The 26,276-nt window shown below is 44.5% G+C and overlaps 3 protein-coding genes across 10 annotated transcripts in view; 2 read left to right on the forward strand and 1 right to left on the reverse strand.

Annotated features, from left to right (window-relative positions):
• Positions 1–4,955, forward strand: part of LOC115542882 (lysosome membrane protein 2) — a 28,807-nt gene extending 23,852 nt beyond the window's left edge. For 2 of the 5 annotated variants that reach the window (XM_030355365.1, XM_030355366.1), the window contains exons 9-14: positions 1,404–1,522; positions 2,124–2,197; positions 2,288–2,339; positions 2,548–2,700; positions 2,990–3,037; positions 3,396–4,955. In XM_030355365.1, the coding sequence (XP_030211225.1) occupies positions 1,404–1,522; positions 2,124–2,197; positions 2,288–2,339; positions 2,548–2,700; positions 2,990–3,037; positions 3,396–3,515 (566 nt within the window). In that variant the 3' untranslated portion in view covers positions 3,516–4,955. The remainder of the gene's footprint in view (positions 1–1,403; positions 1,523–2,123; positions 2,198–2,287; positions 2,340–2,547; positions 2,701–2,989; positions 3,038–3,395) is intronic. The other 3 variants (XM_030355367.1, XM_030355368.1, XM_030355369.1) reach the window with 3 other exon arrangements.
• A 343-nt stretch (positions 4,956–5,298) lies between these two features.
• nup54 (nucleoporin 54) lies at positions 5,299–14,339 on the forward strand. Of its 4 annotated transcripts, XM_030355360.1 has the most exons (15): positions 5,299–5,394; positions 5,810–5,917; positions 6,245–6,325; positions 6,711–6,746; positions 7,923–8,009; positions 8,567–8,722; positions 8,941–9,155; positions 10,561–10,748; positions 11,002–11,198; positions 11,987–12,041; positions 12,151–12,244; positions 12,382–12,489; positions 12,824–12,943; positions 13,486–13,596; positions 13,893–14,339. In XM_030355360.1, exons 1-15 carry the CDS (start codon positions 5,352–5,354, stop codon positions 14,019–14,021), a joined length of 1,728 nt encoding a protein of 575 aa, XP_030211220.1. In that variant the 5' UTR covers positions 5,299–5,351; the 3' UTR covers positions 14,022–14,339. The 4 variants fall into 4 exon arrangements, with proteins under 4 accessions (XP_030211220.1, XP_030211222.1, XP_030211223.1 ...); XM_030355362.1 differs by lacking the exon at positions 6,711–6,746 and having other exon boundaries at positions 13,893–14,261; XM_030355363.1 differs by lacking the exon at positions 5,810–5,917 and having other exon boundaries at positions 5,304–5,394; positions 13,893–14,261.
• A 571-nt stretch (positions 14,340–14,910) lies between these two features.
• On the reverse strand, positions 14,911–25,225 carry ppef2b (protein phosphatase with EF-hand domain 2b). The gene is made up of 19 exons (XM_030355359.1): positions 24,750–25,225; positions 24,247–24,316; positions 24,018–24,035; positions 23,900–23,908; positions 23,422–23,549; positions 23,142–23,196; positions 22,795–22,970; positions 21,916–22,030; positions 21,769–21,815; positions 21,498–21,664; positions 21,362–21,398; positions 20,930–21,079; positions 19,602–19,958; positions 18,996–19,181; positions 18,682–18,824; positions 18,029–18,135; positions 17,067–17,230; positions 16,672–16,759; positions 14,911–15,387 (listed from the first exon to the last, which is right to left on the reverse strand). The coding sequence occupies exons 2-19, from the start codon at positions 24,299–24,301 to the stop codon at positions 15,203–15,205; spliced, it is 2,187 nt and encodes a 728-aa protein (XP_030211219.1). The 5' UTR covers positions 24,302–24,316; positions 24,750–25,225; the 3' UTR covers positions 14,911–15,202.
• Positions 25,226–26,276: the final 1,051 nt, after the last annotated feature.

A 26,276-nucleotide genomic window follows, 5' to 3' on the forward strand; every position in this document is an offset into this window, starting at 1 on the left:
AGAAAATTAGCACCCATACCAATATATATTTGATATTTTTCTGCTCCTTGCACCTAATCATGCTTATCATGCTACGCAGCATTACAAGGCTCTGCCGACTAAAACATGAAGCAATTCAAGAAGAGGCATATATAGAATCGTCTTGTGATCAACTGTCATTTAATAGTCACCTGACAGATTATGTCAAGGTTTTAAAATTATTCTATTATTATTATTACCAGGTCATGTTATAACACAGCTGGAAATCGTGGATTTTATGATAAAGACTAGCTAGCCTCTTTGACAGACAAAACAGCAGAAACTATGTTAGGTGCGCTCGTGCTGCATTTTTGGTTTTGTCAAACAGGAGACGCCCACCCACCAATCCGAGGTTAGAGATTCCTGAAGGAAGGTTGCGCTCGATTTCACTAGCCCATTTGAGCCTGTTCATTAGTGTACAGCATCCATCCTCTCATTGCTTGTGTAAAAAAAACACGGTTGAATATTAGATTTGAGGACTAAACGATAGGGTGGGCTAAGGCAAGTTTTTTTTTTTGTTTCAAAAAGGTCTAGCTTCGCCACTGATGGCAACGCTATTGAAATTGTTCCTAAATAAAAAATCTTAAAAAATAAGAGATACATTTTTCAAAATTAAAGGTTGTAGTAGGACCATGAAGAGCGTGGAACAAGTTTTGGGGCTTTAGAGTCAATAATGGCAACGCTATTGAAATTTTACCATTGTGGTCGTTTTCAGTTTTGCACTTTGCAGACGGTCCCTAAGCTCGCGGATGAAAGCCGACTGCTCGTAGAAGACAATGCAATTCAGTTTTGCACTTTGCAGACGGTCCCTAAGCTCGCGGCTGAAACCCGACTGCTCGTAGAAGCCAATGCAAGTCACCGTTCGCTAAAGACGGCTCGTTTGGATGAAAACAATGTTGTAGCTGGTTCTCTGGGTTACTACACTCAATTGTGTCGCAACGATGTTTCACTGATGATCTATTGAACCGCAAACTCCGAATCTGCGGAAGTTCCTCCGTTAATATGAAGCTCTCCTCTTCTCTAGTTAAAAAAAAGAAATTCAGCAGCGGCGGTCATATTTCAGCAGCGGCGTACCGCCGCTGCTAGGTGCATATAGGGGAAAGACTCTTTACTTTTTATAAATAAAATAAAGAGGGATTGCCAAGGGATTTCTAGCTCTTGCATATTGATCTCTGATCTCCAGTATAAACTAGGTGTCTAAGAACACTGTCTTTTGTTTCGAATTTGGGCGCCCCATTTGACGTAATTTTCCAAGGGAAAAATATAATCATATTAGCCTACCCATCCAGGCTGACATTCCAGTTTCCTTACCATTTCATATGGATCTTTGCCAGGATCCTTCATTAGTTCCTTACCACCTGCCCTACATCCTCTTCTCTACCCAGGCGCTCCGGTGGTCGCTTCCTTCCCACACTTCTACCTTGGGGACCCCAAATATGCCAACGGGGTAACGGGGCTCAACCCAGTGAAGGAGTTACACCAGACCTTCCTGGATCTGAACCCTGTAAGACATTTTTTGTGTTTCTATCAAACTGCGGTCAGTTCAGGCACGCCGCTCCCTATACTCAGAGTACGCAGAGTGCGTAGGGCACCTGGGGGGGCACCAAAAATTAAGGTCTGTAAAAAAATATACATATATATTTTACATTATTGAATTACAAAAATATATAAATTAGTTATGAAGAGGCCCACCGTTGTTTGTCTTAATTGTATTACCTGTCACTCAATTTCGGCAAATTAGATGTTTTCACCTCACATATAAAAAGGCTCTCCCACCCCCCCCTCCGCCGAAACGGCCAGCATCAGCCCTGGGTCAGTTCTTCTGTTATCTACCGTGACAGGGTGGAATAGTTTAGTAGCGTGAATACATTTTACAAGTGGTATGTTGTGGCGCCCCCTAGTGTTCCATAATTAAATGAATAATTAAGTAATGTTCCCCTTTCTGCCATAACGTGATGTTTGCACAGGTTAAGATCACCAGTGAGGATAAAAAACAAATCAAAGTCAAATCAAGTTCATTCACTCAAGACTTATCTTTTAGAGCCGAGGCAAAATAATTTCATGGTTCACCATATAAATAAATGAAATGTATCTGTTGGGCTTAGACCACTGGGATTCCTGTTCGTGCAAGCAAGAAAGCCCAGGTTAACATCCACATCGGCAGGGTCCAATACTTCCCGTGAGTATTTGGTGTTTTCAGCTGTATCAGATGACATTTTAAAAAGCAATCATTTAAAATGTTATTCCTGCTCTTTCGCACGTATTGCAGGGCAACAAAGAATCTAAATGACACAATCTTTCCAGTCATGTTTATCAACGAGGTAAGCCCTCTTTTTCATACTTTCACTAGCGAAAGCAGGCATTTTGGGGTGGGTGATTCGTTCAATCACTGGATATTGAATATTTGGTTTGGACGGGGTTGAATCAATACTAAATGTAACTGTATCTTTGTTTGATAAAAGCGTCTGATGAATTGAAAGTTATTGATTGCTTGTTCCCTCATGGCGTGGCACTGTTTTCTCACAACAGACTGTGGAGATTGACGACGCTTCCGCAGAGAGACTCAAGAGACTGCTTCTCATAGAGACTGTGGTGTCGAACTTCCCTCTCCTTATCGTGGGCCTGGGTGCCATCTTGCTTGTCGTCTTCATCATCCTCCTGTTTCGCAGCCGCCGCCAGCAGGTGAGACATCTCATGTTCAATGTTTTTCACAAAAGCATGTGGTCCAATATTATAATGAATATAAGTTCATTTGTTCTTTTATGTGTCAGTTTGTCTGCTTCTGACTTTATTGTGCTGAACTTATTGAAAACATATTTGATGTTAGAGGTCCCTCATTAAAACTTCAAACGATATCACTGCAAAACACTAACTTTGCGCTCACCAACATGGACGATAATTCATAACTCATCTACTTCAATTCGTACTAACAGCATCGTGCATGTTTGTCATCTGATATTCCCCCGTGCAGAAGGAAGTTAAAAAGATTGCGTTCACCAAGCCTCTCTACGCTGCCTCTGTAAGTGTGGCTTTTGTCTTTGTCCTTTCAACCATGCTTTCACGTTCCACCGTTTCATGTCAGCCTCATACACTTTTTAACCCTCCCACCTCATCATCCTCCATCCAATAGGAAAGGTTTGTGTGGTTAACCAAGTGGCACGATTTGTTTATGTTCTTTGTTTGTCTTGTTTAGTTTGTTTACGACCCGCTTCATATTGAAAGATATCGCTATATGCGATGACGGCTTAGGGACATTTCTATCGCATACTACAACTAAAACGTATCAATATGTATTTATATCCAAGTTTTTAGTCCAGCAACATGTGAACAAGTCAAGGTCGGGCTTTCTAGAACAACACTTTGTAACATGTGACCAGTTTTCTCCGCAGTCTACCGCCAAAGACGACTCACCCTACACGGCCGTGGGTCAGAAAGAGAAGGAAGATCCCCAGAACGGAACAGACATGAACCTGTCGCCTCTGACCTCCGAGCAGTAGTACACTTCACCAGCAGGGGACGCATGTCTGCGCACAGGCACCCCTGTGGAGGACGGCCAGTCGGAAGGATTTGATAGAGGTCCAAATTGTTTTCGGAGAGAGGAAAGAATTCCATCTGTATTTATAAGCATACTCATGATAAGTATAAGGAGAGTTTACTCAACGTCCCGCAAGAGATTGATAAAAGTTATATTTTTATAATATTCTCTATGATAGATACTTATCGTCTCAAAAACACACTGGCGGCATGTCCGGTTAAGTATTAGAAGAGTTACTGTGTTTGAAATTTGTTATTTACTAATGGAGAGGCCTTTACTCCTTTTGGTACATCTCAATTCACTTTTTTGACAACAAAAATATGTGTTACTTATTCCACAGCCTTCCTATGTTACATTTTCAGTCTATTCAAATAGTTATGGTAATGGTCTTGTTGTTCATTGTTTTTAGTCAATAGAAACTCATAAATACAAACTCATCACTCTTATGACACTGTTTGTACATAGACTTGTAATCTTGAACTGCATATATTCTTCTTCATGTTTAATATCATCGCATCAAGTTTAAAGCTGTGAGAAATGTTCACTGTTCTGTAAAGTTGTGTTTTTTTTGTTGATTGTGTAATTCTAATGTTGGAAAATTGTAGAGATGTATAGAAGTTATTCATATTTGTTTTTTCTTTGTAGTGCCATGCAAGCATTTCTTTTGGTAATGGAACGTTCAAATATTTTACTCACAACTACTTTGTTTATTTCCCTTAGCCTGTGAAAATGTTGCTCTAACCCTTGTCACTGTTACAACCTCTTCGTGAGTTTGAGTCTGGACAAAATCCATTTTTGTACCACAGAAATTTCAGAAATGTAACCGGTTTAGACACAATTAAGACTCAAATTAAGACATTGCACATTGATTTTCAATGTGTCTGTGTTATGGCTGTGGCTTAGCCTAACTGTTATAAAACACTGAACTGTTTTGAACTGTTACTGAAGGCATTGAATATTTACATTTCTTTGATTCATCTACCAATGGTAGGATATTAGAGAATGTCTAACCAGGTCTGAAACTTTGAAAATGTCAAAGGTTTACTTGAAAGAGAGCTTCAAAATACAACATATCATTTCATTTTTCCATGCAATAAGCCCATTAAAAATTCCAGGGTTTTTCAAATCATTTAAGGTATTTTTCCAACAAAATTAAGCAAAATGCTGAAACAGCTTTTAAATAAATCGAACAGAATTTGTAGCCAACATTTATTTTTTTATTCTGAATAGGCTCAAACGGTTCAAACTTGTTTGAAACGAGCCTGGCTATGCTCAGTTAAAAAACGATAGTGGCGTATCTGTAGAATTGTACGTATTTCAAAGTTGAAATTGAATTTTCTTTTCTGTGTAATTGATGCTTGTGTTTCACGAAATATAATACAATCAAATTGTTTATTACAAATTGCCTTGTATGTTTTTATTGAGCTTTATATGCTAGTTTTTATGATGTAGCCTCATCGCATATTAACATAAGCCAGTAATTAACACTTGCGTTAAGGAGTGCCATAATATGTAGTCATTTAATGCTCAATTACTGATAACGGGACTTATAAAGCGTGCGTGCTAGTTATAATAACTCGGTTATAACCAGGAATATGTGGTTTTGATTCAACAGTTCGTCATCCAAAAATTAGTAATACAAATATATATGGTCAGCATTAATATAAATTCAAATTTGTGTGTATATTGGACCCCAAATATGTTCTTGCGATTTCATCTCTAGATTATCCTCACGGAACCTTTCAACTGTTACCGCATTTTATAGTCGGACGGACATGATAGGAGGGTAAACCTAAACATGGCGTTCAATTTCGGAGGCGCCCCCACCAATCCTGCTGCCAGTAAGACTTTTAACTCCAAATGTGGCTTTCGTTTCGATTATTAAGCATTGCTATGTATTCTGAATTTATGGACCAAAATCAGTCCGCCGTTGTTGAATCAACAGAGAAAGATCACAGACTTGTAGCCTGCTGTTGTTCCTCAGCTAACGTTAGCAGTATAAAAGATGAACCACATCCCATAAGCCTAGTATAGAGTCTATAGATGATCTCATTTGTTTTCGTATTTGAAGCGTTCGTAACAGTTTTCTAAGTGGTGAACGTAATCATTTTTAGATCACATTGTTCGATTTATTAACGGCTGCATGTGTACAGCCACAACTGATGGTTTTAAGCCACATGGCGATTTTGTTCCGTTTATAATTTACACTACCCATATCATGACATCCCATATTAAATGTTGTATTCTATCATAAAGGCACGACTGGATTTTCATTTGGTTCATTTGGTGCCAAAACCACAGCATCCTCAGCATTTGGCTTTGGCGCCCCTGCCACCACAACCACTGCCGCCTCTGGATTTGGTAGTAAGAACAACACTTAGTCCTGTCCACATCTCCTTAAAGTCCTACACAAATAGTGCTATGTCGTCTATTTGGTAGTTGGAGCATCACTTGTCCTGTCCACATCTTCTAAAAGTCCTAACCAAATAGTCTTCATTTGTACTATGTTGTTTATTTGTAATATGTATTCTCAGGAAATGATAGTGCTTTCAGTTTGGTGAGCACTACTTCGAAGACGATCTTCCTGTGCTGTAGCAGCCTATTATTTGGAACGAGGTCAAGGCGTATGGTGTATCAAGTGCCATTGAGTCTGACTGCACATTTTGTGCCTCTTTGTTGCCTCTGTCACAGCCCTGACCGCCCCTGGATTTGGGGCTGCAGCCACAACTGCTGCAGCAGCTCCAGGATTTGGGTTTAGCTCGGCCGCAACAGGTAAGACCTACATACGGACATGTACATGACCAAGCCAAGAATAGCTGTAGATATGAGTCCAGTTAGGCGCCCTTTTTGGATATAACGGGAGTCGTTTGCTTTGTTAGAATTCGTAATGGTTTTCACAAAGTAATGCTAAATGTGTGTGTGTGTGTGTGTGTGTTTGTCCGATAATGGTCAACATTCAGTTGTTATGTCATTTTGCTTTGAGATTGTGATTTTTACAAGTAACTTAAAGATGCATGCCCATATCAAGTGAAATTAAGAGTTTATTTTTTTCATAAAGTTTCTTCAAGATTGCATGATTTGTTTTTCTTACCCTAACCTCTTCATGTCGCCCTCTCTCTCCGTCTGTCTCTGGCTGCCTGCCCTCCAATGGCTGCAGGGTTTGGGGGTCTTGGAGCAGCAAACCCCACTGCTGGTGGGTTTAGGGGGGTGTTGCATGCTTTAGTCCAGCTACCACCACTGGCACTGTTCTCAATGTTGGTAATAGCCTGGCTAGCACAGGTAGTGGCCCCCTTAAAAATGTCCTAATTTAATCAGTATCTGTCGGCACATCCACGTCCATAATTTTCATAACGTTGACGTGTGTTTGAAGTTTTTTTCAACACACAGTGATGAGGTGTTTGTGGATGTGTGGCGCTCTTTCTGGGCGGTACCTTCCGGCCACCATTGTATGTTGTACGTCCTGGCACTTAATGTACGCACTTATTGTACGCACTTAATCTACATTGCACTTTCGTAGTACTTAATTGTGTAGCATCTGCAGTAAATGCTATCACTGCTGTACACGGGGAATGGGTTAGCCTAGCGATGGTTAGTACTTGCACTTGGTTCTATGAACATCTTTACTGTACCGACACAGCAGTGTATTGTTTCACTTCTTATGACAAATGTACTTATTGTAAGTCGCTTTGGATAAAGCCTAAATGTAAATGTAATGTCTTTGGTGTCACGGTATGTAGTGCATTTCAGCCAGTAGTGCAGTTTTTTTTTTTTTTTAAATAATCACAAAGTAGGTTGTCGTAACCATGGGGATAATGCCCCCCCCCTTCGTCCTAGAACTCTGTGCAAACTATATTTTAAATATCAGTGTTCGGAATCACTTGCACTTTAAGTCACCTTAATATTAACCTGGCTTCCCTACCATTGGTCTGGTATTGGGAGGTCTACTATCCATTTAATATTCAGTATAGTTTAGATTTCTAATGTTACTATTTTTCTGTTGCTTTTAAGCGAGTAATAGGAGATCTCTGTGTAGGCCTTAATATTGCTTTGTTTTTCTGGCAACAATATGATCATAAACAAAATGCATTGATCGGAACTACTCTGTTGCAGTGAATATTCTGATACAGCCCACACTGTATCAGAACGCCCAGCTTTGCAGCCTTCTATGATCTACTCTTAGGTTATTTTTAGGTTAGGGTAAGCTTAAGGTTCTGGAGGACAGTGGTTTTCAACACCTCACCAAACCGAAGCTGATAACGTTGTCACTAGTTCTCCTTTCCTCCTCATCTCTCCCCATCGGTCCACGTGTACTACATGCATGCACTGTTTGTTTCGGGAGGTTTTTCTAAACACCTTGTGTATTGCTCAGGGGCCTTCGGGGGCTTTGGAGCCACGACCACCGCTGCTGCCGTGCCAGGCTCCACCTTTAGCTTCGCTACACCCGCTAGCACCACAGGTAGGGCTCCCGCCTGCTCCAACCAGGACTAAACGGATTTGAATTGGCAATGAAACCTGTTTTTCCCCGCACTCTTAGGGCTTGTTAACCTATGAGAAACATCTTTGTTAATGTGCTATGCGTCTGAGAGGGGGGTGTCTTCTTGGGCGGCTGGCTGGGTAGGGGTTCTGTTATCTGGCATGAAGTTATGGAAAATAATAACACGTTTCCATATCAATCAGAGTTCAAAACGGGTAGAGTAAATTCCTTGTCATGGGAAGATTTGGTAATTATTTCAGGTCAAATCTGGAATATTGGTAACTTCTGAGAAAGTCTAACGTGTCTGTTTTTATTGCGACTTATCGGAATGTACTTCTGCTTTTCTTTTTGTAATGAGCGTCCCATCCTACCGCCACAAGATGTCTCCCTACTCCCTTCCTCTCATTCCCTAAACTCTTCTTTAACCACTACTGATGCAGAACGATGAGGTCAAGCGTCGCAAAAAAGTGTTGAAATCGTGTTACCATCATGTGACTTTCGTTTTTTTCTGAACAATTTCTCCTCTTCTGCCCTCCCAGGGGGCCTCTTCGGAAACACCCAGAACAAGGGCTTTGGGTTCCCCACTGGACTGGGGGCGGCCACCGCCCCCGGGGTGGGGGGATTCGGGGCTGCGTTAGGGGGCGGTCTGGGTGGGTTCGGGGGCTTCAACATCCAGGCTGCTCAGCCGCAGCAAGGTGAGGGACAACACTGAGAAGGGTGGGGGGGGTAAACTGAATGCGGCACTTCATGGTGTCTAACTGTCCTACTCATGGTTCTCTCTCTCTCTCTCTCTCTCTCTCTCTCTCTCTCTCTCTCTCTCTCTCTCTCTCTCTCTCTCTCTCTCTCTCTCTCTCTCTCTCTCTCTCTCCCCCCCCCCCCCCCCCTTCTTTTTTTATTTATATTTTTCTCTCAGGTGGTCTGTTTGGCCAGCAGGCCCAGCACGGGCAGGCCCAGCTCTACCAGCAGGTGACGGCCCTGTCGGCACCCACTCTGCTGGGGGACGAGAGGGACGCCATCCTGGCCAAGTGGAACCAGCTGCAGGCCTACTGGGGCACGGGCAAGGGCTACTACAGTAACAGCACGCCGGCTGTTGACTTCAGCCTAGAGAACCCCTTCTGCAGGTTCAAGGTACGGCGGGGCGGGGCGACTGGAGAAGATGGGTGCTTGTAAAGGTGTGGATCGCACTCAAAAACATTTGCAGGGTAAAACATGGGACGGGCATCCTCGGAGTTTGTGTTGAAGCCCTCTCAGCAATGCAAAAGCAAAAATGCACGGTGACCCTAGGGATGGGCACGAGTAGTAAATTCCAAACTCGAGTGATCGACGGAATTCCTCGAGGATCAATCGAGTACTCGTTTAATCAAATCTATTTTTAGAATGCAACGCATCTGCAGCAGGAATAGGCCTAATGATGAACGGCAATATTACCAACCAAACATGTAATGCTCTCCATCAAAACAGTCAGAGTTGTCAGAGTGAGCATTATTTTTGCAAACGTTCAAAACACATTTTACTTACAAAAATAAATATGCGTCTCACAATTTAAATCACGTCGAACCAAGGTTTAAAAAAAAAAAAACAAGTAGCCTAACCATTGCAAATAATTTAAAGCTGCAAATAAAACGGCAGCAAATGGACTATGGAAATACTCAGCGTTGTGACCTTCTCTACACGGCCGGGATTACAGACGCGTCTTGCGGTGGTGAAAATAGCCGACACACTTGGTTGCTGCGGGTCTGCTTTCCCGAACTCGTTTCAGGAGCATATGTTGCCGCATAGTACTTGTAGTACTCTGGTAGCTCGATTTCGCTTGGCATATTTTACATTTCACCTTATGATCTCCTATTTCTTTAAAGTATTTCAATTCTTCGCTGCGCTTTGCTTTAACCGCCATCTCTTAACTTTTTGAATTCTGGCGTGCCTGCACACGCTTTGTGCCCACGGCATGCGTTAGTGGCGCCGCACAGAAAATTGATACATTTGCTTCAGAAAACTTTGTGTGTGTGTGTATATGCAAACTCGAGTTTGCCTGTCCACCAACCGAGTTCATTTGTAACGAGGAGTACTCGAGTCATCGATTCCTCACGTCCATCCCTTTTGTTAACCAATCAAAAAAATTCCCCCTACCCCAGCTGTTAAGACTTTTCCGGCCTGATTGGGGCCTTAAGTCTGTCGGGTGTGGTTTCCCTCTTCTGTTTTGTAGCGCAGGATGATCTATTGATGGTGGTTGTTGGAATCCCGGCCCACATTGAAGGCTTATAAGCACGTGTTGTTACCAGTCAGAGGGCAGAGGAGGGGCTTGGATGGGATGTGGAGATAGTGTAGCCTAGCGTCTTGTGGATTCAACTCCCAGCTGAAAGCTTTCTGGGTTGGCTTTGGATAGAAAGCGATTTCAAATTATGTGGAAATGCTAGTTTTTATTATTATTATTATTATTATTATTATTAAAAGCATTTACGTATACTTGTATGCAGTGTGCCTATGGGGTGGTACTTTAAAACAATGTGTGTATGTGTGTGTCTCTGCCGTGCAGGCGGTGGGCTACAGCTGCATCCCCGGTAACAAGGACGAGGACGGCCTGGTGGCCTTGTGCCTCAACAAGAGGGAGGCGGACGTGCGCGCCCAGCAGCAGCACCTGGTGGAGTCCCTCTTCAAGCTGCTGGGCAGCAACCAGTCGCTGTCCGTCAACGTGGAGGGGGTCAAGGCCCTGCCCGACGACCAGTGAGAATTGGTTTCACACGCGTTCTGGAAAAAAATAATAATACGGGAAACGGGGGATACAATTTGTGGGGAGAAATGGATGTAAATGGAGCAGTTTATACCGTCCGGAAGACCTTGGGTTGGCTTGTTGATGCCCTCCTTTCTCATGACCCCCCGTGATTTTTAATGCTTGCATTCCTCATTCTACACCAACTATAAGTGCCTCACTTAAAATGCATTTTCTGAGGACTGAACCTTATTTATCCCTCACCAGGACGGAGGTGATTGTGTACGTGGTGGAGCGCTCCCCCAACGGCACGTCCAAGCGCATCGCGGCCAGCACGCTGTACAGCTTCGTGGAGCAGGCCAACGTCAAGGCCCAGCTGGCCCAGATAGGGGTCCTCATGTCGGTGACGCGCACGGAGCTCTCCCAGACCCAGCTCAAACAGCTGCTGCAGAACGCGCCCGCAGGTCGGTCTCCCGAGTCTCTTTCTGCGTGGATTTGTTTCTCGCTGTATGTGTCTCTCTCCTTTTCTATCTTTCTGTCTCATTCAGTCTCTCTGGATGCGTGTCTCTCTCTCTCCCAGTTTGTCTTTCTCATTCTCACTGTCGGGCCTTTCACAGATGCACCGTACGTCTGACCTTCTCCGGATAATACCCGGCAGGGCTCGCGTTGAACACACCAGGTCCCCTAGTGTAAAGTCCAAAGAATCTTAGAGCCAGAGAGAATTCACAACGAGCGAGTTGGCGTGTTACTGACGTTGCTTCTTCCCTCGTTCCAACCTCTGTCCGCTTTCCACTTTTCTTCTGATGTCACCGCAGAAAGAGAGTTGGTAGCCCCATCCGCCATCTTTGATGTGTTGTAAAGAAAACACTGCGACTATGCTGCCTACGGTGTGCGCCACGGCCTGCCTCCTACACGCTCTACCCAGGCACCACCCCTCGCCCGATGTATACAGAGCATCTCCCATATGTGGGAACACGTCTGACGCGCCTTTTCTCCCGTTGTGCGTTCCATGTGTGAACGTGTAACTCCTACTCATCTTGGGGCCTGATTCCCTGGAGTTAATCAGTTCATGTGTGAAAGGCCTGCGTGTCTGTTTCTCCGTACGTTTGTCTTTCTTCCTGTCTCACTGTCTTTGCCTATCTCTCTTTTTGTCTTTTATTTCTCCGCCTGTCATTTCATTAAAAAAAAGAACTGAATAGTAGAGCTTTGTTCCGTCAAGTGAACGCCATGTGTTTCTACTTGTCATTCTCAGGCGTGGATCCGATCATATGGGAGCAGGCCAAGGTGGACAACCCCGAACCTGAGAAGTAGGTTGGGTTCGTAGCACAGAGACTGGGACCTATTTATAAACCAGTGTACCCAACCGGCTCCTGACCTCCTCTCCCCCCCCCCCCCCCCCCCCCCCCCTCCCTGCAGGCTGATCCCGGTGCCCATGGTGGGGTTCAAAGAGCTGCTCCGGAGACTTAAGATCCAGGAGCAGATGACCAAGCAGCACCAAACCAGGGTTGATGTGAGTGGAGATCCCAGACCGCCGTACCATCCCCAGCGACCACGCCCAATAAAACCCTGTTCCTTTCCCCTCCTTCTCTTTCTCTCACTCGTACACAAAATAACCTTCTGTATCACCCGTGTGTCCACCCATCTCAGATCATCTCCGGGGACATCAGTGACCTGCAGAAGAACCAGGCGACAACGGTGGCCAAGATAGCCCAGTACAAAAGGAAGCTGATGGATCTGTCTCACAGAGTCCTGCAGGTAGAGAATCCTCGCCTGAATATCGGGTTCACCTCAAATACACGTACAGCTACAGCTAAATGCTAGTTCTGCTGGCTATTTTGGCAAGCTTAATGCTAGTCTGTCAGGCTAGTTAGTTAATATGGGTAGTTGAGATGCATAGTTTATCCGGGTAGTTCAAATGGTTTCCTTGGCTAGTTAAAGGAGAGTTCATTCGGCTAGTTCAGATAGCTACTTTGACTATCTAAAGGAGTTCATCCGGCTAGTTCAGATAGCTACTTTGACTATCTCAAGGAGTTCAGCTGGCTTCTCCTCACTCCTCGCCTTATCATCGCCCTCCCTTCTCCCCTGCTAGGTGCTCATTAAGCAGGAGATCCAGAGGAAGAGTGGCTACGCTATCCAGGTGGACGAGGAGCACCTACGGGTGCAGCTGGACACTATCCAGTCTGAACTCAACGCCCCCACACAGTTCAAGGTGGGTGCTTGTGTTGGTGGCAACCACAAGAACTACCTCATAACACTGTGAATATTCTATTCAGTAGAATGTATGCACTCTGTCTATTGTGGCACCCCGGCACGGTGAGTGAACCACCTCCTCCCAAACAGGACACCAGTTCGCTGGGCAAAAGCCAAAAAGGCATGTTTAATCCAAAATCAAACAAAGTCTAATACTGAAAATAATACTACAACGAAAAAACCTGAGAGGAATCTACGGTCCTATCCCCCGTGGGTGGAATCCCGTTACCCACGAGGACCGGTCTCTCCGTACAGGAGCTCCAGGGCTGGGGCGCCCTGAATGAGTGGAGAAGCAGGCTATTTAAGCCCTGCTTCTCCCCCTGTTCCTCAGGTGCGCTGCTTTGTAACTTGTTGCACGGTCGGTCGGTCTGACAGTAAAGTTCACTTTGACTTTTGTTACTAAGGCCTAATTCCTATTAAAATAAAACATTATGTGGGCATGGTTTTGCTCTGTATTATATAAATACATTTCTCCACTGTATTGTTTTTTTGATCAAAAAGGGGCGGTTAAATGAGCTGATGTCCCAAATCCGGATGCAGAACCACTTTGGGGCTGTGAGGTCAGAGGAGCGCTATAACGTGGATGCGGACGTTCTCCGCGAAATCAAACAGGTGAGATTTTACCTCCATTAGAACTATGTATGCATATACACATTTCTGATACTTTTGATACGCCCTTAAAAAAATTGTAATACTTTGACCCAGAGCAAATGCGGATATGAATATGTTTTGATCAATAAATTAGGCTAATTGAGTTTTGTTAGAGTTGGGCTTCTTGCATAAGCCGATCCCAGAACATGTGCCTTACCTCTATCCCTGAAGGACTTGCCCTGAGAGCCTGAGCCTCACTCCCTAGGCTCAGGCCTAGGGAGTGAGGCTGAATCCGTAACTCTGTCCTCCTCGTGCAGCACCTGAAGCAGCAGCAAGAGGGCCTGGGCCACCTGATCAGTGTGATCAAGGACGACCTGGAGGACATCAAGCTCATAGAGCACGGGCTGACGGACAGCGGGCACATCCGGAGCGGGCTCCACAGCTGAAACCCCCCCCCCCCCCCCCCCCCCCCCACACACCTTAATGCACCAACACTCAAAGCCTCCGTGGTTCTCAAGACTCCCTTCACATGAAACACAACTCAAAACTACAATGATGGTTTCCGTAGTTGTTTGAGACATGATTGTGAGTTTTACGAGACGGTATGTCCCTAATATGCAGAGTAGTCACGGACTAAGTACTTTTAGACATTTGGCAATTGTTTGTACAACAAAATGTTATTCATTGTAAATAGGTTTTTCATTGCTGTTGTAACATGACAAGCTCCATGATTTATTAATAAAATGAAAAATCCTTTAAAAACATTGGCTGTATTTCTTGCATGTGACGCATATTATCCAAGACTGTACAATATCGGGGTCCATAATGTTTGTATGAACTCTATATACCAAACAACTTTGCTAATTATTTAATTGTTAACAAACTTTGGCTAAGCAATTGGAAGAAATCAACCAGAGTAATCCTATACCTCCCTTCAGGCCTCCCTCAAAACGCATAACTTTAGAAATATGTCCACCTAGCCTGGTTTAAGGCTTCGGTATTATGCAGTGAGTACATGGGTGGGTAGGTAGACAGACCGGTAGGCATTGATTCTAGGCCTTTTAATGACCAATCTTTAATAGTCTATGTAATGAATAGTTTCTAGTTTTTTTAAGAATAAGGGCCTCAATAATTATAACAAAGTCCCATTCCTCTTAGGTCACTCACTTCTACCAATAAACAGCCAACCGTACCCTAACCCGACCTTATGTTCAACACATTTTCTCTTTTGAATGGCATTTGCACTGGGCAGAGAACTACAAATCATGAATTATTGCTAGAATAGGTATTCACAATCCCTCCAGCAAGTAGGTAAACAATTGATGATGATGCAGATGACCCCTGAAATTTAGTGTTTATTCCTGGAGCGAGGGACCCCTCCAGCCCCAGTTATTACACTTACATTTATTTAGCTTAGGCTTTTGTCCAAAAGAGACAAACAAACAATTATACAATACAGTGCATTCAACAATGGAGACACAATCCAAAAAAGTGCAAGAATAATTTGAGTTCATAAAATTCTTCAACTAAGCTAAGCAACTGCTTTAACTGCTAAAATATATTACACATGTATTTGTAAGCCCATGAAGGGTTACAAATACCCCACTGGGGGTGGGGCCCCCCTAGTCTATGAGGGGACAGCGAGGGCCACCAGGCGAAAGGCCTCCATGAACTCATTAATGTCGATGCTGCCGTCCTTGTTGAAGTCAATGCTGAGGGCCAGGTCGGCGATGGCGTCATCGTCCACCTCCGTCTTCAGATGGGCGCTCAGGAGCTTCCAGGTCTGCCGGAACTCCTCGAATGACAGCGATCCTGAGGTTGGAGAAAACTCTTGTTCACTTTCAACACGTTGAAAACATGAGCGTCGTGGTTACGGTTGGCCGCTGGTTTCAGTGTTTAAACGTGACGTGAGGTAAAGTTATGTCTCGAATATGTATTATTGTTGAACCCACTTCCAGCTTAAAATGCTGCACTGACAACAGCAATTGTATTGATTTGTAGTATCCCAATAAATTCAATAACATGCTGAGTTCATAATCAGTTTGGATTTAAGGTTAAATACAGGCTTGGAAGAACTGATGATTATCGTGAATAATGTCTTGCAATGTTTTAATAAAAAACGATAACATACTAACTGGTTGATAATGTGATGACATTTTTGAATAACAACTGATCATTTAATACCTTGTCAGTAATATAATAAAATGAGTGAGCCGACAACATACAACCTTTTTGCTCGTAATGTTAATATTACATTATTCATAATTTATCAAATGATCAAGCAAGTAAAATATTTTTGCTTTAGTAGTGTAATAATTGTATACAATTCTGAAACAATTAATTCAATTATGAATTGATAAGGTTACGATTCAAGTTAGATTGCGCACTATAATAAGTATAAGGTAATTATGTAAAATATATATATATATATATATATAACATTATCAGTTTTTATACATACCCATTTGAAAAAAAATCAATTCTGACAAGGTGCAAAGATTCATTGGCTAGGGTTTGACAATGCAAAATAATCTATTCTGCTTCGGTCGGAACCTCAGTTAGGTCTGCTCATGTAGGAGATACTGTGGAAAACATTCATCAGCTAAAACATTTGATGGCCCAGAAATGGTGGTAAATATACTCTACTCTGTTATATTAATTATGCAATAGAGGCCATGAACAAAACATATCAACTCAACGGACTCGTAGCTGTGGGAAAGAATTTCCGCTTGTGTGCCAAACGAAGTGTTGCATTGGTGAGAAATTCTCACCAAAATATTTACTGAGAGTACAATTGGAATCCAATAGCTTCGAGAGCGGCTTGCCAAAAGATACTATGGTAGTCTACTTTAGAGAACACGATTAGCACAACATGGTCAAAAATAGAACCAAGCCACAAGGTCATTCCATTGGGACTTGAACCCAGATGGGGAAGTCACAATATGTTGCAGTCTACCCGTGTGCCTCCCAGAGGGAAATGAACCCAGCCTGACCTATACTCACAGGACTTTCAAAGGAAGTCGCTTTGGATCTTGACTAGATGGAGTTTAATGCTCCATACTTAGATCAGTGAAGACCGACTCCCCTTAGCCTCACCTGAGTGGTCTGTGTCTATGATCCTGAAGATGGTCTCCAGGTTGGAGTGGTTTCTGTACATGGTCTCGAGGATGCTGGCGTTGGAGAGCTAACATTTAAAGGGACAGCATGGCCATTTTAAACACAGGTGCATGAATAGAACAGTGGTATTGTTCTTTGTGTATCAATTAACATCAGCAGGCTTGTGTGTCATTCATGTAAATAGATTACGCACGCACGCACACACACCCACAAACGCACACACACACGCACATGCACACGCTCGCGCGCACACGCGCAAACACACACACACACACACACACACTCACACACACACTAACCCTAGGACAAACACACACACACACACACACACACACACACACACACACACACACACACACACACACACACAGGACCTCATGTTTGGGCTCGCTGAAGACCAGGTCCTGGATCCACTCCCGGTAGTCCAGCATGCCGTCCTGGGTGCTGGTGCCCAGCTGTGAGCGCAGGACCCTCCAGGGCAGACCCAGCTTCAGCACCCCCTCCATGGCACTGGCCCAGTGCTTCAGAGAGATCACCCCTGGTGGACGGACCGCAGCACTGCACCTTAGTGACGTCACGTATTTGCTTCCCTACACGGCCACTAGATGGCGGTGAATAAGCATCAGGGCTGCATCAAGGCTATATCGTCTCCCAGGGAATAGAAACATCTGTTTTGCAGGGAGACCATTCTTTCTAGCTTTTTGATTTTTCGCTGTTCAATGCACTTGCAATCGCTAAAAACTTTAAAGTGCAAAATAAAAATCTTTTACAAATGATTATATACTATCATTAGCATTAGGATTAGGATCATAATAGATTATTACGATCATGGAAATGGTCAGTATTGTTATTATTGCTGTTGTAGTTGCACTTGACCCTTACAGTGTTAAAGCCAGGCTATTGATCTCCCCTGTATTCTCATAGTAGTAGTCCTAATAGCAGTAGTACTAGCAGCAGTACTAGAAGCAACATCACTAATAGTGGTACAGTTGATCTAACATGGGTCGCGTTTGAGTCAATGACTTTACAGAGGAGCTGGTTATGGGAGCGCGTGTTGAGGTATTTCATGTGTAACACTTTCTCATGTGTTCTAAATGGTTGTACGTGAAACCAATTCCGTCCAGAGATGTTTTGGTCCTGGTACGTTGTTAAGGCCCCTTTGGAAGGGGGGTTCAGGACTAATTTGAGGGGTTCCCCCTCATGCATATGCCATATGCATGAGGGGGAACCCTCATGCATATGGAAAAATTGGTGTGGCGATGTCAGGCTCAGTAGAAGTGTAACCATCAAAGAACTTTTCGGCTGAACGGTTTGTAGAGCGATGTTGAAGGAGTACCCGTGTTGTCAGGATCGTAGTGCTGGAACGCACCGAGGAGGTCTGACTTGTGGGCAAACAGCTGCTCCCTCAGAGCGCAGAGGGCCGACCGCTCTGTTCTCCCGATACTGAGAAATACACACACACAACCGTACTGCATCGTAGTTCATACCGTATTCACCTTGGTGTGTTAAGTGCTTTGATAGTAGTCAAATAAAGAAATGTCTGTTAAGGGGGCAGGATCGTTTAGTCGTTATTAAGGTCAGTGTTCGACCAATAGGCATCCTTGAGCAAGGTGACCTAGCCCCCTGCAAGCTCATTAATGACCTGCATCCCATTTCACCTTCTTGTCACTTTGGATTGGAGTGTCTGCAGCAAAATGACGAAATGGTAAACAGAAGTTCCACAAGCCCAATCAGAACATGTATCCGATCAAGCCAGCGGTGTCCTTGCCCTTCCTTATCTCCCAGTCCTCCAAAGTATTCCAGTGATTGCGTTTCCGCTTAGCTCAAAACACTCTTTTAAAATTCTACCATCAGGGAGAAAATTGTCCCATAATCAGTGTTGTCGGGGTATCTATTACACTGATACAAGACAAACGATCCTTCCAACAGTGGCTGGAAAGAGTGTGGCGCATTTAGTGGGAGGCTGGTTGCGGAGCTGTGGTCCCAAACCTCTGTCTGAGGGTGAGGGTCCGGCAGGTCTGACTGGACTGGTACTGGATGAAGTGTGGCACCAGGTCGGGCCCCATGCGGACGTAGGCGCCCCGGTTGCTGCCCACCTCGTAGTAGTTGGACGCTGAGAATAACGTCAGCACCTGGGTACCAAACAAGAGAAGCCAACTAAAAAGAAAGCAAGGGGGGGGCTTGACAACAGCCAGGGGCCTTTAACACCCAAAGCCCAAAGCTTATGCTTCACGATGCGTCTACTTAAAGACTCAGTAGTGAGGGACAAGGATTTGTCCTAAATACACTGTGGCACCACCCACCCGGCGGTTGTGGCAGAACTCGTAGCCGTCCTGCTTGCACTCGTGGGAGCGGATGAGCAGCTGGAGGTGGTGTCTCCCCAGCACCTCCTCTGTGACGTCGGGCCCCCAGTAGCAGCCCCCGCCCCGCACCTGGTTGGGTTGGCAGCCGTCCTGGGCCATGGGGTCGCTCCACAGGAGGTCCACCATCTGAAACGGCCACAGCCCCATCGTTAGAGGACCGTCCCGTCGTCGGTCGTGTGTGGGCGTGTCCACAACATCCAGGTGGACGCGCCCACCTGTGATGTCATAAGGGACAGATTTCCAAAAACGGCTTGTAGCGGCTAATCCCACCACACCTGGTGGCATGCCATGGGACCTTTAAGCAGATACTTTCATTATCTTGTATTTTGTATTTGTATACAGTTTTGCGTTTCATTCATACGCCGGGGATGGTAAGAAGCATCTAGCTCAGACGATGACTACGGGGAGCCTGTGGGGACATGGGGTGGGGTTCGAACCCACAGCCCAAACCACAACCATTCAGCTGGGAGGCAAAATCACCAAGCCCCCGATCACTTCATTGGCACCACACAGCATTCAACCCCTCCTCTGCCTCCTCTCACTCACCTGTTTCCACTCGTCCCGTTCTGGGGTCCGGGGCTGCGGGTCCGAGCCGCCGTCGTCATCAGCGTCATCGTCGTCTTCGTCCGAGGAGGAAGAGGAGGACACCAGCCTCCGCAGCTCCTGGAGGGACTGGCTGAGACCGGCCTGCTGCCGCCTCTGCCTCAGCTCCTCCTCCACCGCCGAGCCGGAGTGGAGGGAGCGCCGTTGGGCGGCGTGCCTGGATCCGGGGCCCGGGGCCGGGGCCCGGGCCCCCGTCCCGTGGTGGTTCCTCTCCTCGCCTCCCTCGGTGCAGCAGGGAGCTCTCCTGTTACCGCCGGCCGACCGGCGACTACTCTTGGGCGGCCGAAGCGCGGACACGTACTGTAGGTTATGTGTTGACGGACGTACGGACAATCAGACGGATGGATGGACGGACACATGGACAGACGGAAAGAGGGCCAGACGGACAGACAGAAAGAGGGCCAGACGGACATAAAGAGGGACAGACGGAAAGAGGGCCAGACGGACAGACAGAAAGAGGGCCAGACGGACAGACAGAAAGAGGGACAGACAGACAGACAGACAGACAGAAAGATAGCCAGACGGAGAGACAGGAAGAGGGCCAGACGGACAGACAGGAAGAGGGAAAGACAGACATAAAGAGGGCAAGACGGACAGACAGAAAGAGGGACGGAGGGACATAAAGAGGGACGGACCGACAGACAGAAAGAGGGACAGACGGACATAAAGAGGGACAGACGGACATAAAGAGGGACAGACGGAGAGACTGAAAGAGGGACGGACAGACAGAAAGAGGGACAGACACAGAGACAGAAAGAGGGACAGACGGACAGACAGAAAGAGGGACAGACGGACAGACAGAAAGAGGGCCAGACGGACAGACAGAAAGAGGGAGAGACGGACAGACAGAAAGAAGGGACAGACGGCCATAAAGAGGGACAGACGGAGAGACAGAAAGACGGACAGACGGACAGACAGAAAGAGGGACAGACGGACATAAAGAGGGACAGACGGAGAGACAGGAAGAGGGACGGACAGACAGACATAAAGAGGGACAGACGGACGGACAGACAGAAAGAGGGACAGACGGACATAAAGAGGGACAGACGGAGAGACAGGAAGAGGGACAGACAGACAGACATAAAGAGGGACAGACGGAGAGACAGGAAGAGGGACGTACAGATAGAAAGAGGGACAGATGGACAGACAGAAAGAGGGGCAGATGGACAGAAGAGGCCCGTTAGACCAAAGATGAGACTATTCTTTGGGGTGCGTAGAGATGGATCGGGGAACCTTCTCACAGGTTCTGATGGTTCTGCCGAATGGTTTACCTTGTGTCTTTCCATCCTGGCGATGACGTTGAGGTCCGTGGTATCAGAAATCCCCCCGTGGACCACCAGCACCTTGCCATCGATCACCGTGGCCAGGGGGAGCCAGCTGAACATCTTCTGCAGAAGCTTCAAGATCTTTTTGCCGTGAACCTATGGAAGGAGTGTTTTCCTAAACTTTGGGTCAGGCGCCAAAATTGGGTCACAATCCAGTGTGATGACGGTCGAGCACTGACAACCAACAGAGTGTGTGGTTGATGGGTCATATCATATTTAGATATATGTCTAGATGAATTTAATCAGTATCCGATTCAGATTCTGAATTTACTTTATTGGCAAGTAAGTGTAACCATACAAGAAATTTCCAATATCAAAAATCACGATAGATAAACAGCAAAACTGGGTTGTGTTGTTAAGAAGTTGTTAAAAACCTACCCTATATTTTCCAAGCACTTCTTTGGTGAATCCATATCTGCAACAAATAAATATCCCATAATAGATAAGCGATTGGCTTCAGCTTCAGGCCATCAAGAGGGTGAACATAACGGTGGTTAAGGGGGCCCAGATCCACCTCAGGTTAACAATGTGGTCCTCGTGGTTCCCCCTGTTGAGGTGGACCCCGTTGGGGTACACCAGCAGGAAGGCAAACAGAATGAGGAGGATCTCCATGGAACTCTTGCCACGGTCCACAAAGTCTCCGTTGAAAACATAGGGCTTCTCCGAGGAAGGCAGGCCGTTCTGCGACACGAAGGGAAAGAGTGGAAGTTATTTTAGAATGGAATCCAAGTCTAATAAAAAATAATTCCTTCATTAGCCTACTTGTTGGTGACATTTGTACGTACCTTATAAAATACTAATAACAGATCTTCTAATTGCCCGTGCAAGTCACCTAGGATAAAACACATTATTTTTTTCTGTCTAAATGACGAAACATTTGCAGAGTATGTGTGTGTGTGCAGGCACGTGTGTCTGTGTGTCTGTGTGTGTACCACATATAGTGATCTCCTTTGAGTGGCAGGTGGAGACGTGATTAATGTTGGGTAGGATTCTCAGGAGCTTCCAAGCCTCTCCGAGAAGCTGCAGGACGTACCGGGAATGAAGCAGCTACTAGGAGCAACCAAAATAAAGAAAAACAGAAAAACCAAGAAACGCTAGATCATGGGATAGAGATTAGAAAGGTTATCCGGGGAGGATGGCAAGAATTGATGGTTAATTGATAGAGAGGTGTTGTAGTTGTAGTACATAGCAGGCTAATTACAGTATGTTGAAAAAAATAATTTCTGCACAACCACATCACTAACATTAGCCCTATAATAATGGGTCTGATCAATTGTGTTAGAAATAGGGAAAAAGGGGTTAATAATACTAATAATACAAACAAAAAATTATATTTTTATAGCGCCTACATATGGGAGAAAACAGAACTTTACAAATTCACCTGGAATACAAATTTACAAATGTGTGTGTCAATGGGACTTTGAAAGCCATAGTCACCAATTATAAAAAGATGAATCTGTCTTTCTATGTACACATGCGAGTTTGCACACACAGCTTAAAGGGGACATATTATACCACCAAGTGTCAGTGTGATAAGCCGTTACAAGCCGTTTTGAAAATCGGCCTCTTCTGACATCACAAGTGGGCGCGTCCACCTAGATGTGTGCTAGATAGATCAGTCTACCAGCCAGTGGACTGTAGCAAACGTTGCTCATCTATCCGTCTCACGTCCAGGTGCCAGGCCCACTTGTGATGTCAGAAGAGGCAGATTTTCAAAATGGCTTGTAACGGCTAATCACACTCACACCTGGTGGTATAATATGTCACCTTTAAGGCAGCTCAAATCCCAGGCCCGGCACCAGTGCACCTACCTGCTTGTGCTTGAAGGCCTCCACCAGTTTGGACGCCTCACAGAAGGTCATGGGGAAGGTGAGGTGGGGCCCGTGGTAACCGTGGGATACCTCGATGCTCTTGTAGCAGAAGTACCTCTCCCATTCCGTGTCATGGACCACGTCGTTCTCGCGGAATATATGAGAGATGAGACTTCCTGATGAGAGATGGGAAAGACAGCGAGAAGTGACAGAGGCACACAGCGTTGGGGGGGGGGGGGGGGGGGGGGGGGGGGGGGGGGGGGGGGAAGGGGGCTTAAAGTGGAGCTTGGATCACTGTGTAATAATCTAAGAGGACCTGAATGGGATTATGGAGGGCATTATCTCACTCTCACTACTGGCTGGAGTGAAGTGTTCCATCAGGTAGCCGAAGAAATTGTAGAGCTGGGAATGATGAGGCAAATTAATAATCAACCATCAGTCATCAACTACGTGTGATTGGAGGAAATACAAGTAAGATAAAGATGGTGTTTTAAATGGTTCAGGAATAAGGCAGAAAATATGCTAGCTTTGACGTTATTTCGATAAAGAGAGAAGGCCAGAATACATGGCAGGCATGAATGTCATCAACGGTTCTCATAGGCAGACGATCATTTGAGGAAAATGCACCTTGATCTGATCCTGTTCTCCTGCGTACTCGATGGACTGGAAGATGTTCCAGGTGCACCTGCGTCTCATCTCCAGCCGGGCTACGTACTGGCGGTACCAGCGCTGGATCAGAAGTGCTGCCCTCATGGCTGGAGAGGAGGGTGAAGGATGGATGGATGAGCGGAGGAAAAACAAATGAACCAAAGAATAGTTTGATCTGGGTATTGAAGATGGCTTCCCTAAAAAACAACACAAACTGGATTTTGGTGTTTTGTTGCAGGAAGCAGGATTGTGTAGTGCAGCTATGGTGACTCCAAGCCATAAGGTCCTCGGTTCGATCTCCAATATACGCAGCTGACCTGTAGGCCGGCCTCCCCCACTACCTGTTCTGCTCCTTTATGAACTCTGTCTAAATTCACTGTAAGCCACTAAAGCATCTGCTAAATTATGATATAATAGCAAACAAAAGAAAACAATAATAATTGATCAAAAGACTCACCGGTCGCAGCTTCACCGATAGCATGGGGTTTAAATTAATAGATCAATGTACCATTCATAGAAATGTGAAAAATGTGCAGGATATTTAAATGGATCAATACCATTAGACATGTATTCACCTGGAACGGAGATATGTTCTGGTAAAAGACACAAGAAACAAATAAAACCTTCAAATAAAATAAATATAAATATATATTTATTGACGAGTGAATATCTGTCTCTTTTTCGGTCTCTCTTACTGTAGCTAAATATCCATATGGAAATAAGACGTTCCACCTTTCCACACAGATAGTACCATAGTTATGCATGTCCTCGAACAATGAAGCTCAAAGGTGGATCATACCCTACCTCTTTCCCTCTTCTTTCCCAGAGATGCTGCTGCCTTTCCCATCCCACACCCCATGACCTGTGGTGGTATCTTCAATGCCAAAGCAAAAACAACATTCAAATTAATATTCATATATCCCATCTTCATATGTATTGAAATATTCATATATTGCGTCACAATATCTCTGACCGTGAAAGAGAGGATTTTGTGCATAAAGTAAGCATTGATTTAGTCAATGTGACTAAAGTGTAAGACACATTTTCAACAGAGGTATGTATTGGCATCTATGTACAGGTAAGTATTTAGAAACAGAGAGCAGCAAGAACGTTATTCACGGTCATCATTCTTCAACAATGCATATTAGGCAAATTGTATTAACATAAATAATAGTTAAATAATTAAGAATTATACAATCAGAATCCTCATTGATCACAGGATATTTTAAATATAGAGTACATGATTGGCCAATAGCATTCAATCCAAAGCCCATCCCCCACGAAGACCGTGTAAACAAAAACCTTACCTAGTTAAAGTGTTGATTCCCAGCAGCTCCTCCACATCCTACAAAGTTTGCCGTTGTCCTTTGCATAATTTCCACCACTAATAACACAACTGCTTCCGGCACAAATATACCTATTGCTTTATTGTCTCTTAACCGGTACTTCCTTTGTTTACAAGTATTTAAAACACACAACAGCTCTCTGTGTCTGTCTCTGACCTGGGCATGCAGACGTCTAGTATACAGGCGAGTGTCTTGGACGACAATCCCCTGTGACCACTTAATCAAAACAACAAGTTGCAAGGGGATTAGGATTAAAGATGAGTATGACCGTGCAAGCCCCGAATAAACAAGATAAATACTTGTGTGTATATTGCAGTGTGTTATCAGCGTTGGGAAAGTTACCTTGAAAGTGTAGTGAGCTAAGGCTACGCTACAGGTTAGGTTACTCTACATTACATTGAGCTTCAGTACACTGAAGCGGTCTACCAGAGAAATGTAGGACGCTAAGCTACCGGTTACTCTGCATTAAATGAGATTCACTGTAAAAATTGTTTACAATTTAAGTAGTCAAGTTTTAAAAAATACAATTATAATTATAAATCTTATAGCTTGGCCTTATAATACATACAATAATACATTTTATTTTAAAAAGCGCCTTTCAAGGTACCCAAGGGCACTGTACAAATAAGGTAAATAAAGCCAATACAAAGCAATCAAACACCGACACTATAGACATAATACACTCAGACAGGGACATTCAGAGAGCAAGCGTACCGGACGGAGATTGACCTATGGATGGATATGGATGCAAGGTACAAAGGGAAAAACACACATAGAAACACACAATACATACGGCATAAAGTGTAAACCGGATGTAGGGAGGATAACAAGTAAAAGCTGGGAAAATAAACGTGGCAGTGCAAGTTGAAATCAGTAGGCGGAAAGGAAAGCTGAACTAGATGGTTGTTTTTTTAACTGTGATTAAAAAAGTAGATAAGTGCTTTGGCGCATCACGAGTGTCAGGGCATTCCACAGCTTTGGGCCTGCCACACTGAAAGCCCTGTCAACCATGCAGCAATATATACAAGTTAAATTCAAACAAATGTTGAATTTATTGTGTGACCAAAAGTTACATTTTTTCTCACACAATAAATAGACAAATTTCCAAAAGCAAATGGTCCTAAATAATGGAAATTATTGAGATTTATACTCTTTAATAGTGTATCGATGTTTGCTTGCATCATGCTTTGTGTATATGCTGTTGAGTGAAAGTCTGAGGGGCCATCAGTTTGTGGCTTGTTTCAATAGGCAGGTTGTGTACAAATATTGGTAACACTCTACAATAAGTGCACAATAATAAACCATTATTTAACCATAGTTAATGCATTCACAAGCATCAACTTAATTAAACAATTAACAAGCTAAAACAATGAGGATTTTATTTTATCTTGGTACTCAGGCAGGTGTTGAAAACTAGCATGTTTGCTAATATAGTTAAGACAATGCCTCTGGTTCGTCCAATGAATTGTCATGCCCATGTCAAATAAA

The sequence above is a fragment of the Gadus morhua genome, chromosome 4, assembly GCF_902167405.1.
Source record: "Gadus morhua chromosome 4, gadMor3.0, whole genome shotgun sequence".
In the NCBI taxonomy this organism is placed as follows: Eukaryota; Metazoa; Chordata; class Actinopteri; order Gadiformes; family Gadidae; genus Gadus; species Gadus morhua.